The following is a 13,169-nucleotide window of genomic DNA, read 5'->3' as shown; positions in this document are numbered from 1 at the left end:
GAAAGAGGCAAAGAGAGGGAAAAAAAGAAACGGGTAAACAGACAGAGAGAGAGAGAAAGAGAGAGAGAGAGAGAGAGAGGCAAATACAAAACGAGAAGCAGGGGCAAACACAGACAGAGAGCGAGAGAGAAGAGAGAAAGAGGCTGAGAGAAAAAGAGAGGAAAAGAGAGGGGGAAAAAACCAAGAGAAACAGGGGTAAACAGAGTGAGAGAAAGCAAAAGGATGAGAAAGAGGCAAAGAGAAAAGGAGATAAAAAAAGAGACTAAGAGAAACAGGTAAACACAGAGAGAAAGAGAGAGAGAGACAGACAGAGGGACTTTAGCACTTCTTAGCCTGTCCCTGCACACCGTTGCCAATTTGGATGAACCTGTTTAATTATTTTAATAGATAAAATACAAATTAGTGATGGCCTGTCCGTAGCAGGGGCTGTAGCACCACCTAGTGTCTATTGGTGCAGCCCACCATCAGTTTGGGTAATGCATCCATCAAACTTCTTCATGATTTTTGGCAACCCTTCCAAAAAAATCTTCCCAAAGCATGCGGAGCTTTACTACTTTTTGGCCTGTTCAAATATTTTTGCTACCCGAAATCAAACGGAACCAGGGGTCCGATTCCCAACAGAGGGTCTTTGGTACTGTTAGCCGGATGCATGGACTTGTGCTGAATGACAGGGAGTATAAAAAAAATAAATACAATTGCAGAGCTGACGATGCAGACACAAACACCATGAAAGACATTTCCCCTCGAACGTAAACCAAAAAAAAATAGATTTGTAAAAGTCAGTCTCCAGAGTACCTGCGAGTCGGAAACTTCCGACGGCTTCTCCGTCAGGTTGCTGCTCTCCACCGGGATCAGATCGTTGTACTTGGTGCTCACGTCTTCGTCCGAGTAGTTCAGACTGCCTGGGCTTGGCCTGGGAGGAGACCTGTGGTGCCGAGGAATTGAAAGAGAAGTCATTGAGAAAAAAAAGAAAGAAAACAATCCGACCGTCCGTTCACCGGACCTGGTGTAGACGCCGTTTTTCCGGCAGAAGGAGTTCTTGACGGACAGCCGGCGGTTGTTGAGCTCTAAGGCGGGGAAGCGACCTTCATCCAGGCTCACCATGTCACCGTGAGTCAGCGCGTTGCAGTTGGCGTTGTTACCTGCGTTCACGTTTAAACAGTAAAATAAAACAAATAAAATAAAATCCGTACCTAATGAAGTAATAATAATTAGGATAAAAAGCTAAATTATTTCACAGTGCCTTACGAAAGTATTGCAAAACCCCTTTGAGGTAATACTTTTGCTTCACTCACAGTCAGAAGTATTTTTGGGTACGTCACTATAGGTTTTGCACATCTTGAAATTTTGGCCCATTCTTCCTTACAAAACAGCTCAAGTTGCTTATGGTTTAATGGTGATTTTTTGTTCACAACATTTTTTAAATCCTTCCACAAATGCTCAATAGGATAGAGGTCTGGACTTTGTTTACATTGTTAGTTTTAACCCATTCCATTGTAGATTGTGCTTGTTTAGGGTTGTTGTCCTGTTGGACGGTAAACCTCTCTAGTCTTTTGCAGACTCCAACAGAATTTTTGCTAGAATTGCCCTCTATTTGGCTCCCTCCATCTTCCCATCAACTCTTACGATCTTCCCAGTCCCTACTGAAGAAAAGCAACCCCAGACCGTGAATATGCCAACACCATGTTTGACAGTGGGGATGGTGTTTTCAGGGTGATGTGCAGTGTGACTCTTACGCCAAGTGTAACGCTTTGCATTCAGCCCCAAAAGTTCAATTTTGGTCTCATCTGACTAGAACACTTTGTTTAACATATATGTGTCTCCCAAGTAGCTTCTTTTGTGGTATTCTTTCAGAATCGGATTTTTTCTTGCCACTCTTTCATAAAAGGAGATAAATGGAAAGAACGACTGTTTTTTGTGCACATATCTTCCCACCTCAGATGTGTATGCCTGCAAGTCATCCAATGTTATCATGGATCTCTTGGTTGCTTCTCTGATTAGTTTCATCCTTGTTTGGGCTGGAAGTTTCGAGGGACGGGCAGGTCTTGGTAGGTTTGCTGTGGTTGTATGCTCTCTCTCTCCATTTTGATACTATTGTTCGCACAGTGCTCCGAGTGTATATGCTGCAAAATCTTCTTAAATCTCATTCCTGCTTTGAACCTTTCCACAACCTTATCCCAGACAGGCCTGGTGAGTTCTTTGATCTTCATAATGCTGTCTATCCCCTTTTATAGACCCCCTTAGCCTATCACAAAGCAGATGCATTCAAACTGAGGTTCGACACTCACAGGTATAACTCTGTTTGTCATAGTTAGTCATTTAGGTCAACATTGGATCATACAGAAGTCATTGCGGAACCTTTTGGAATCAGTTGGCTGAGTTGAGAGGGGGGGCAATATTTTTGCAACACCTACTTTTTTTCGCTGTAAATATATAAAATGTCGAAATAATTGTGTTACACTTCAAAATTGTTTCTCACATGTTGATTCCTAGAAAATCCCTTTTCTAACTTTAAGTTTGAAGCCTGAAATGTGGCAATATGACAGAAGGTTCTTGGGGGGGCCAATACTTTCAATAGGCACCGTGGCGGGTGGTTATAAACAAAACTGGATGACTTTAGAAGAGCAACATCACTTGCCAAATTGGGTGGGAATGCATTTTTTTACAGCGTATTAAAAACAAAACAAAATGTTAATTATAAAAAGGGAATAATAATTGTAAATACAAAATAATTAACAAATAAAAAGATTGAGTACATTTCTATTAAAAAAAAAAAAGACTTTTTTCATTATTCTAACCCCTGTGTTTTTTTTCAAGATAAACTGTGACCCACAGACAGGGTTGGGTAGAATTATTTTAACTTGATTACGTTCAATTACTTTTGGATTACTCCAATACCAAATATGCTAATAAAAGACAAAAGAAACTATATATGAATTGAATTATGACTCACAACACGTGGTAAGCTTTCTCTCCTGGCTTTGATCTCTTTGATCTCCGGCAAAACTAACATAAAATGCGACAGAAACAAAATGAAAAGAAATCCAAACAGCTTGCCAACATCATTTTTGCCGTTCCATGTGTTCCGTTACTCCCCAAGCCTGCACAAAATGTAATAATTTTATCCATATTTAGTTTCTTTTGTCTTTGATTAGCATATTTGGTATTGGAGTAATCCAAAAGTAATTGAAAGTAATCCAGTTAAAGTAACCCTACCCAACCCGGTCTGTGGGTTACAGTGTTAAAGGTAAAAAAACAATCTCAGGAGGGCGGGGCCTCAGTGGTTGCTCCAGGGTTACTTGAGGTCAGCTGGTGGTTGCACACCAGGAAAATATATATATAAAAAAAAAAAAAAAAAAAAAAAGACAGAGAGCTCTTCTTTTCATTGACCGTCCTCGGCCAATAAAAATCTAGAGAGAGGGTAATTCTCACCTGATTCAGACTTCTTAGCGTATTTCTTGCTCTGTCCTCGGATGATGAGGATGAAGACCAGCAGGAGGATGAAGATGAGCCCCACCAGGGCCACCACCACCAAGAACCACCACTCTTCGTAAAAGGGGGCCACTTTTTGGGCTGGTGTTTAAAAAAAACAAAAAATTATGGCCAAACCCATTTCATAAATTTACATATGAAAATGCCCATTTGTCCTAGGTTTTATATAGTCAAGTCATGTTTATTTGTATAGCCTTTACCACAAGGAGTCTCAAAGGGCTGCACAGACCACGGACTATTGCAAACAACAGACTATTATTACACCATGCCCTGATCTAAAACCTACACGAGGGCGGGGAAAAACTCAAAAATCTCAACATGGGGAAAATGAAGAAACCTTGAGAAGGGACCGCACATGAGGTAATCCCCCTTCCAGGATGACCAGACTGTATTGTATTGTTAATGGAGTAGGAATGCTGTTTTTTTTAGTTTTTCCTTGCCCTCATGTAGGTTTTAGATCAGGGGATGGTGTAATAATAGTCTGTGGTTTGCAATCTGGGGTCTGCACAGACCTTTGAGACTCCTTGTGCTTAAGGACTATACAAATTAACCTGGCATGACTTGCTCCGTGGGTGAATTATGAAAACTCACTACAGAATATTAATCGAACATACATACCGCGTTTTTTCAGAATACTTAACAATGTTTGAGGTTTCATGTGCAAGTAAGCCGCGATATCTTTCTTCCTTATGCTAATGTGATCTTTACAGTGTTCTATGATCTTTAATCTTCTTATGTCCGGTTCTCTCGACTCCTCTCATTCACTGACGTTCAAGATGCTTTCTATCGAGGCTGTCACAGATGAGCGTAGACATCAAAGATTCATGACACTCAGCGTAGTTTCCTTCAGCGTCGTTTTGCACGAATAGATCACAACTCGAATCGAAGCACAGTGAGATAGACGTCCCACAAAGACAAACGCCAGAGAAATTTGTTTGTCTATGGACAAAAGGATGGCATACACTTTCCGGGAAAGTTGCGTCCTCCAGCCTCTTCCGGTAAGAAGATGTCAGAGACAGCATGTCCACTTGGAATACCATTCCGGAATAGACAAGGCAAAATGCATAGGAATGGCTCGAAATGATTAGGATTTTGATCCGGAATAGCTGATGATCTGGATTATAAAATCCGGACTATGCATAGATATTTCGTAAGAAATACATTAGAGATATTTTTATCCAAATTTCGCAAAGATCCGGATAACCGAGTTTTACTGTATTAAAAACGCCTCACCCCTTCTAGAACTGGACATCTGTTGTACATTGGATTTGGTCCGTTTTACACATGATTTAGTCTAAAAAAATATCGTTTTGGTGTTCCAGGTTATCTCATCTCATCTCATTAGCTGTACCGCTTATCCTCATTAGGGTCGCGGGAGTGCTGGAGCCCATCCCAGCTATCTTCGGGCAGTGGGCAGGGGACACCCTGAACTGGTTGCCAGCCAATCGCAGGGCACACGGGGACAGACAACTCTCTCGCTCATTCACACCTAGGGACAATTTGGACCGGCCAATCCACCTGACATGCATGTTTTTCCCCAAAATACTTTTTCGAACTCTCAATTTCTGACCAAAGAAAGACGTGTTTTTCTACGTCTTTTCGACTTATTTTTGTTATCTTTTCAACCAGTTTTGCTATGTGGGACACAGCCAAAACCTATCAAGCGGCTTCAGCACGAAAATGTGGTTCAAATTTAGCCGCCCTAAGGACATTTATTTTCATTTTCACATTTTTGACCAAATGAGGACGTAATTTTTGTATCTTTTAGACCAGGTTTTGCTAGGTAGGACACAACTACATCTGGTATTTGAGGGCTTATTAGCTTCACCACAAAAATTGTGGTCCAGATTTAGCCCCCCAACGGATGTTTTTTCATCTTTAACTCTTTGACTTCACAAAGATGTCTTTTTGATGTATTTTCCAAGTCTTTTTAACATCTTCTCAAACTGTTTTTGCTGGGTATGACAAAACCAAAACTGGTATGAAGGGGCCAATCTCAAGGCTCACCAGATATGGAGGGTGTGGGGATGCTGGGCGAGCCGTAGCCGTAGTCGTTGACGCCGATGACCCGGAAGTCGTAGCTGACGCCCTGCTTGAGGACGTCCATGTTGAAGGTGTGTGACGTCACCTCTTTGGGGATGTCCTTGATCAGGATGTCCCACAAGCCTTCGTCTGCAAAGACAAGGGGACAAGGTCAGCAATTTTTTTCTAGCTAGGCTGGCATGAATGACAATAGATGTCAAAGACTCAATCTAGCTAGTCTGGCATAGATGATGATAGACTTTGACAATTATTTTAAGATACGCTTCCATATACGACTATAGAGGTCAAAGATTCTAGCTAGGTTGCCATAGACGGCTATAGACGTTCAAGATGCTTCCCATCTAGGCTGTCACAGGCGACTGTAGACATCAAATTTGTCCTAGCTAGCTGTTATAAAATTAATTCTAGCTAGGTTACTATAGACGACTATAGAGGTTAAAAATTATTTCAAGCTAGGCTGCCATAGACGGCAAAATAGGTCAAAGATTCTATCTAGCTAGGCTGGCATGGACTGCTATAGAGGTCAAAGATGCTTTGTAGCTAGGCTGTCGTAGACGACTACAGAGGTTATATATAGAGGTTATATATATATATATATATATATATATATATATATATATATATATATATATATATATATATATATATATATATATATATATATATATATATATATTCTCATCATGGCGGCGCGACTATACGCAGCGGCTTGTGTCTCTCCAGTAACTCTTTTTACTTTAAGTGTTCTTTTATCTCTCATCTTTTCTTTGATAAATACCTGTTCGGCAACTATCACCTTAAGTCGCCAGGAACTTATTAACCTGGGTCTAAGATTAGATTTCGACTCATTTCACGATTACAACACCAACAACAACATCCCAAAGGACATATGAAGACCACCGGGATCTCCCTGGGTTACCTGCCCGCCCAACAAGCGACGGAGACGGCGGAGGGAACGTAAACAAAAACGAGGCTCCCGGGGAGGCCTAGCGAAGAAGCTAAAAAGACGACCACACCGACAAGCGCTTCCGAGTATCTTCCTGACCAACGCCAGATCCATCGTACACAAAATCAGTGAGCTTGAGCTGCGGATAGCTACCAACAACTTCGTACGGAATAGCAACATTTTTGTGATCACGGAGTCATGGCTTGACCCGCGGATCCCCGACGCTGCAGTTCAGCTAGCAGGACGCACGCTACACCGATACGACCGCAACGAAGACTCCGGCAAAAAAAGAGGTGGGGGACTATGCATTTACGTACATAATGCGTGGTGCAATAACAGCAGAATTATTGATGCACACTGCTCGCCCGATCTAGAGTTTCTGGCGGTATCGTGTAGACCATTCTATATACCGCGAGAGCTAACTGTGCTCATTGTGATAGCTGTTTACATTCCTCCGGATGCTAACGCTAGCACAGCGCTAAACCTTCTACTCGCTGCCATAAACATTCAACAGATTGCACACCCCGACGGAGCTTTCATTATCGCTGGCGACTTTAATAAGGCATGTTTAAGGACTGTTCTTCCAAAATTCTATCAACATGTGAACTGTGCAACAAGGGGTGAAAAAACTTTGGACCGCGTTTACAGCAACCTCAAAAACGCATACAAAGCTTCCCCCCTCCCCCACCTAGTAAATTCGGATCACCTATGCCTATCCCTTACCCCCTCATACACCCCCATCTGAAGGAAAACAAAACCTGTAACGAGGACAATACAAACGTGGCCTGAGGGAGCCCTCTCCAAGCTGCAGGACTGTTTTGATCAAACTTGCTGGGAGGTATTTGAACACCATGACCTCCAGAAATTCACTGACACTGTTTTATCCTACATCCGTTACTGCACGGATGAAGTCACAGTATATAAAAAAATCAAAAACTACCCAAATCAAAAACCCTGGATGTCCAGCGAGGTGCGCACCCTCCTCAAACACCGCAACACCGCCTTCAGGTCTGGAGACAAGGCTCTTTACGGGGTGGCCAGGGCTGACCTGAAGAGAGGCATCAAGGAAGCAAAAGCAGCCTACACAAGGAGGATCGAGCACCTCTTCGCTGGAAATGACCCGAGGAGGATGTGGCAGGGCCTCCAACACATCACCAACTTCAGAGGCCACAACCTGGCAACTGTTGAGGCTGAGGCTTCACTAGCTGAGGACCTTAATCAGTTCTTCGCTCGCTTTGAAGCTGGTAGGCCACAAACAGCCACATCACACCCACCAACAACCAGCAGCAACTCCCTCACATTTCAGGAGCACGAAGTTAGGCGTGCGCTGAATACCATAAACCCCAGGAAGGCAACTGGCCCGGATGGAGTACCAGGGAGGGTACTCAGGGACTGTTCCAATCCGCTGGCTGGGGTCTTCACCACCATCTTCAACCGGTCCCTGTCACAGGCGACCGTCCCACCTTGCCTCAAAACCTCCACCATCATTCCCATCCCCAAAAAGTCAGCAGTGGAAAGCCTCAACGACTACAGGCCTGTAGCTCTTACGCCTGTGGTCATGAAGTGCTTCGAGAGGTTAGTGTCCCGGCACATCAAAAACTCCCTGCCACTCACACTGGACCCCCACCAGTTTGCCTACAGGGCAAACCGCTCCACTGACGACGCCATAAACACAGCACTTCACACCGTGCTGAAACACCTGGATCACCGGGGGAGCTACGTCAGAATGCTCTTCCTGGACTTCAGCTCAGCCTTCAACACCATTATCCCGGAGATCCTGGTGGAGAAACTTGCACACCTAGGACTCTCTCCCTCCATCTGCCACTGGATAATGGATTTCCTCTACAACCACCCACAGTCGGTGAAACTCGGTACCCACGTCTCTCCCACCCTAACACTGAACACTGGCTCCCCCCAAGGTTGTGCACTGAGCACCCTGCTTTTCACCCTCTACAGCTCCGACTGCTCACCGACCCACCCCACAAACACTATCATTAAGTTCGCTGATGATACCACCTTGATCGGCCTCATCTCTGAAGGGGACGAGGCGGCATACAGGGATGAGGTTGAGTCACTTTCAACGTGGTGTTCGGAAAACCACCTCATATTGAACACCACAAAAACAAAAGAACTGATTCTGGATTTCAGAAGGAATGGCAGGAATCCAGCACCACTCATCATAAAAGGAGACTGTGTAGAGAGAGTCCACTCGTTCAAATTCCTGGGCGTGCACATCTCCGCTGACCTCTCCTGGTCTGCAAACACCAGAGCGGTGGTAGGGAAGGCCCAGCAGCGACTGCACTTCCTGAGATTGCTCAGGAAAAATAACCTAAAACAGCAGCTGCAGGTGTCCTTCTACAAAGCCACAGTGGAGAGCATCCTAACATACTGCATCACGGTGTGGTATGCTGGGTGCACAGCAGCAGACAGGAAAAAGCTCCAGAGGATCATCAAAACAGCCCAGAGAATCGTCGGCTGCTCTCTGCCCAGTCTGGAGGACATTGCCTGCTCTCGCTACCTCAGCAGAGCAGAAAACATCATCAAGGACTTTTCTCACCCCGGCCACCATCTCTTCGACCTGCTGCCTTCCGGCAAGCGCTACAGGTCACACAAAGCAAAAACGAACAGACTCAGAGACAGTTTCTTCCCCACAGCCATTACCACCCTAAACAGACACCGCACAAAAAACTGAAAACTGTTGCAAAAAAACTACCTCACACGTATGTAAAATGGTACTCACGTACATGCTGTCTGCACTATGTTTGTTCACTGCTCAAACAGACACCGCACAAAAAAAAAACCCTGGAAACTCGTGCCAACACTACCTCATACGAATATAATGTTACTCATGTCTTGTTCTTGCACATGTCGACTGCACTACGTTTAATGCTCAAATTGCACAATGTCTGACCATTTCCTGTTTCATGCTGACTATTTTTGCACTATGATGACTTTGCACCAAATGCAATATTGCACAACCGTTACGATACCAACGTTATCACGACAACCCTGTATGTAACATCCCACATGCCGACATTTCTTGTGTAAATACCATGCAAATTATAACTATAGCCTTATCCCCCTTGTCTTATAACATTATCTTCTCTTTTCCTTTATCTTCATGCTCATACCTCACTATGAATGTGTAAAACTGGAGTGTCATGCCCAATTTCGTTGTCACAATATGTTAGCCCATTTGTAACAATGACAATAAAGGTATATTCTATTCTATTCTATATTCATTATAGCTAGGCTACTATAGATATAAAATGTTTTTTCTAGCTAGGCTGCCATAGACGGCTATAGACGTCAACAATGCTTTCTAGCTAGGCTGTCACTGATGACTGTAGACATCAAAGATTCATTCAAGCTAGGCTGTTATACTGTAGACTGCTGTAGAGGTCAAATATTAATTCAAGCTAGGTTACCATAGAAGACAATAGAGGTTTAAAAATTCGTCCAAGCTAAACTGCCATGGACGACTACGGGGGTCAAAGATTCTTTCTAGCTCGGTTGCCATAGATGGCTATAGAGGTCAATGATTTATTCTAGCTAGGCTGGCACAGACTACGATAGACGTCGAACATTCTTTGTAGCTGGGCTAGCATAGACGATTATAGAGGTTGAATATTTTTCTTGCTAGGCTGGTATAGACATCAACTTTTTTTTTTTGCCAGGCTGCCATAGACGGTTATAGACGCTTTCAAGCTAGCCTGTCACAGACCACTGTAGACAACAACGATTCATTATAGCGAGGCTGTTATACTGTAGACAGCTGTAAAGGTCAATGATTTATTCTAGCTAGGTTACTGTAGACGACTATAGAAGTCAAATATTCATTCTAGTAAGGCTGCTTTATAGATAGATAGATAGATAGATACTTTATTCATCCCCGAAGGGAAATTCACATACAGCTACATTGGTCAACAATTTATCCTAGCTAGACGGCTATAGACGTCAAAGATTCTTTTTAGCTGAACTGCTATTGGCACCTATAGAAATCAAATCAAAGATTCCCTCTAGCTGGGTTGCCACGGACAGCTATAGTTGTCAAAAATCGTTTTAACAAGCTTGCCATTGATGGCTGTTGACGTCAACGCTAAATTTCTGCGAGGCTAGCAATCAATAAAATGAAATAATTATTTTACATTCATCAGCTTCATTTTAGAGAGACATTTTGACCGATTCTGGTCATACTTGTAGATTAAATATTGATTAATTTATTTTCTACAATTTCAATTTGAACTAATGTTCTGTTTTAGAGTACCGTAAATTCCAGGCTATAGAGCGCACCTGATTATAAGCCGCACCCACCACATTTTAAGAGGAAAACCGATTTTGTACATACACAAGCCGCACCTGTATATAAGCCGCATGCGCCCACATTTAAACATGTAACACAAACACAAATCTAACCCAAACCCGACTTCAAGTCCCGCGATTTAAACTAAATGCCCTTCATTAAAGTCCACAGTCCAAAAATCACAGCCGGCAAAATGAACGGAAATTGATACAGGTACTTAACGTTTGATGCAGACCTGCAAAGTCCGGGTCCCGTTGAAAGTAATCCAAGGAAAAAAGTGTATATTTCCAAAGGTAAGGGTGGGAAAAATATATCAGATGAACACATTTACTCACGCAACTCCTTTTTCTTTAACCAACTTTTCACCCCCTCTTCTTTCCTTGTCTGTCCCTCACCTTTAGCCGTCCCCACTTAAACTTGGCACCCCGCGTTTGTTCCGCCCCTCATTTTTCATTCACCCGTGCAAAACATATCAGAATAAGTGTCTAAAATAAATACAAATAAATACATTACAAAAGTATACAGTTGCAAATACATATTATACATGGGTTACACATATTTACAAAGAAAGACGGTACACCGAGATAGTTTTCAAAGCTTTAATAATAATAATATAGCTTTGACAGGGCAATTAATGGTAGCAACACTCGAGCGCCGCTAGCGGCCGTTAGAAAAATTACCTAGATTGGCCGCATCACTGAATAAGCCGCAGGGTTGAACGTTAGGGAAAAAAGTAGCGGCTTATAGTCCGGAATTTACGGTACATGGATTAATTTTTCCAAAAACTTTCTATTAATTAGTTAATTGACCGAATTAAAAGACTTTAAATAACATTTTGCCACACTCACCAGATGGCCTGGCTTCAATGACGTAGCGCGTGATAGGAGCACGACCCGGGTCACCGCTGGTCCAGTGGATGGTCAGCGCTGAGCCGTAGCGAGTGATAAAAGGGTCTCCAGGGGGTCCCGGGGCTCCTGGGATGAAGTCACAAAACCGTTTGAGAATTTTATGGTTTCAAATAGGGCTCCAACTATTGATTATTTTAATAGTCGATTATTCACCAACTACTGAAATGATGAGTCTGATAATATGATTTAAAAAAAAAAAAAAATCTTAAATGTAGTGTGAAGTTGATTTCATTATTTGGAAAATTATAATAAACACAATTGAAAAAAGGGGGAAAATAAAAAATACATATTTTATTGAACATACTGCGGATTTGTACAGAATTAAATAAAAATGTAATTAGGCACAGTGCTCGGTCAGTAGAGACATAAATCCATGAATAAAATTAAATTAAAAATAAATTCAAATCTACTAAACAGTTTTTTAGCTCTGTAAACTGAAAATCGGCACATTAGCAGCAGTAGAGAAGTAAATAAAACCAATATGAATTGCATTTTGTGAAGTGCATTTAGTGGTCAACTGCAAAGTCTGTAACAAACGATACTCAGCCGTTTGATATCGAATGGCTTTAACAACTGATGTTTGTTCTTCGGACTGCATGCATTCAATTTCAAATTAATTGGTCAGGCACAGTCCTGCATAATGCTCAAGCTCTCTTTTATAGCGAAATATACGAGTAGAAAACGTACAATGCATGTCATCAAAACAGCATTGGCTTGAATGTTGCTTGAATCTTACTGAGGCGAGTCAGACTCTATTTTTTTAACTGTCTGATGTTCTTTTTATTAAGTTCATGCGTCACCGAGGTACTGCCATGATACTCAATGTCTTTTTATTCGCCATATCGAGGGTAAAATGCTCCTAAACCTTAACAATTTTGCTTCGTGTACTTGATGTTGACGCTCCCGTTTCTGTGTATTTATATTACCGCTCCAAACAGAGACGCTATTGCGCATGAGCGACTCTTATTGATGACAATATTCATGTAGATATGCCTCACTCTGTTGGAAAAAACGTGTCTGGAGACAATAGTTGACAATAGAATTCATTGAGCACTATTTCTATTATCGATTTTTGTGGACAACGTAGACTAATTGTTGTAGCCTCAAAATAATCATCACAATTGGCGACGGTTACCTTCCCCGGGGCCTGTGGTGATGTTGGCCTCCACTTCGGGCCCATACACAAATGTTCTTGCCCTTATGCGGAAGGTGTAGGTGGCCCCGTCGGCAAGGTCCTTCAGCTTGAGCCAGAGCGGGCCCCCGCCCTTCACGTCCATCATGACGGTCCGACTTACGCCCGGGGGAGAGGAGGGGGAGTGCAGACAGTCGGCACAGGCCGGGGAGGACTCTGCGTACACATGGCGCAATCACGTCTTGAAACAGGCAGGTTAGTCACAAGCAAGGGCCCGACTGATTATAATAATCCGATGATTCGAACATGGGGTTAAAAACACATTACTTTCTCTAAAAACTACCT

At 42.7% G+C, this 13,169-nt stretch overlaps 1 protein-coding gene and 1 long non-coding RNA gene across 3 annotated transcripts in view; one reads left to right on the top strand and one right to left on the bottom strand.

The window, feature by feature from the left end:
• Positions 1 to 13,169, bottom strand: part of sdk2b (sidekick cell adhesion molecule 2b) — a 104,601-nt gene that overhangs the window by 9,091 nt on the left and 82,341 nt on the right. For both annotated transcript variants that reach the window (XM_088324244.1, XM_088324245.1), the window contains exons 38-43: positions 12,828 to 13,040; positions 11,633 to 11,758; positions 5,500 to 5,664; positions 3,433 to 3,573; positions 1,004 to 1,142; positions 796 to 925 (exon numbers count right to left, since the gene is read on the bottom strand). In XM_088324244.1, coding sequence (XP_088180370.1) covers positions 796 to 925; positions 1,004 to 1,142; positions 3,433 to 3,573; positions 5,500 to 5,664; positions 11,633 to 11,758; positions 12,828 to 13,040 — 914 coding nt within the window. The remainder of the gene's footprint in view (positions 1 to 795; positions 926 to 1,003; positions 1,143 to 3,432; positions 3,574 to 5,499; positions 5,665 to 11,632; positions 11,759 to 12,827; positions 13,041 to 13,169) is intronic.
• The window catches only part of LOC148347349 (uncharacterized), a 49,814-nt gene that overhangs the window by 26,895 nt on the left and 9,750 nt on the right, over positions 1 to 13,169 (top strand). The window lies entirely within an intron of this gene.

Source organism: Urocampus carinirostris, chromosome 19, assembly GCF_059441175.1.
Source record: "Urocampus carinirostris isolate Australia breed hairy pipefish chromosome 19, RoL_Ucar_1.0, whole genome shotgun sequence".
NCBI lineage: Eukaryota > Metazoa > Chordata > Actinopteri > Syngnathiformes > Syngnathidae > Urocampus > Urocampus carinirostris.
The sequence above is the reverse complement of the archived record's forward strand: the minus strand, read 5'-3'. Positions and strand labels throughout refer to the sequence as shown.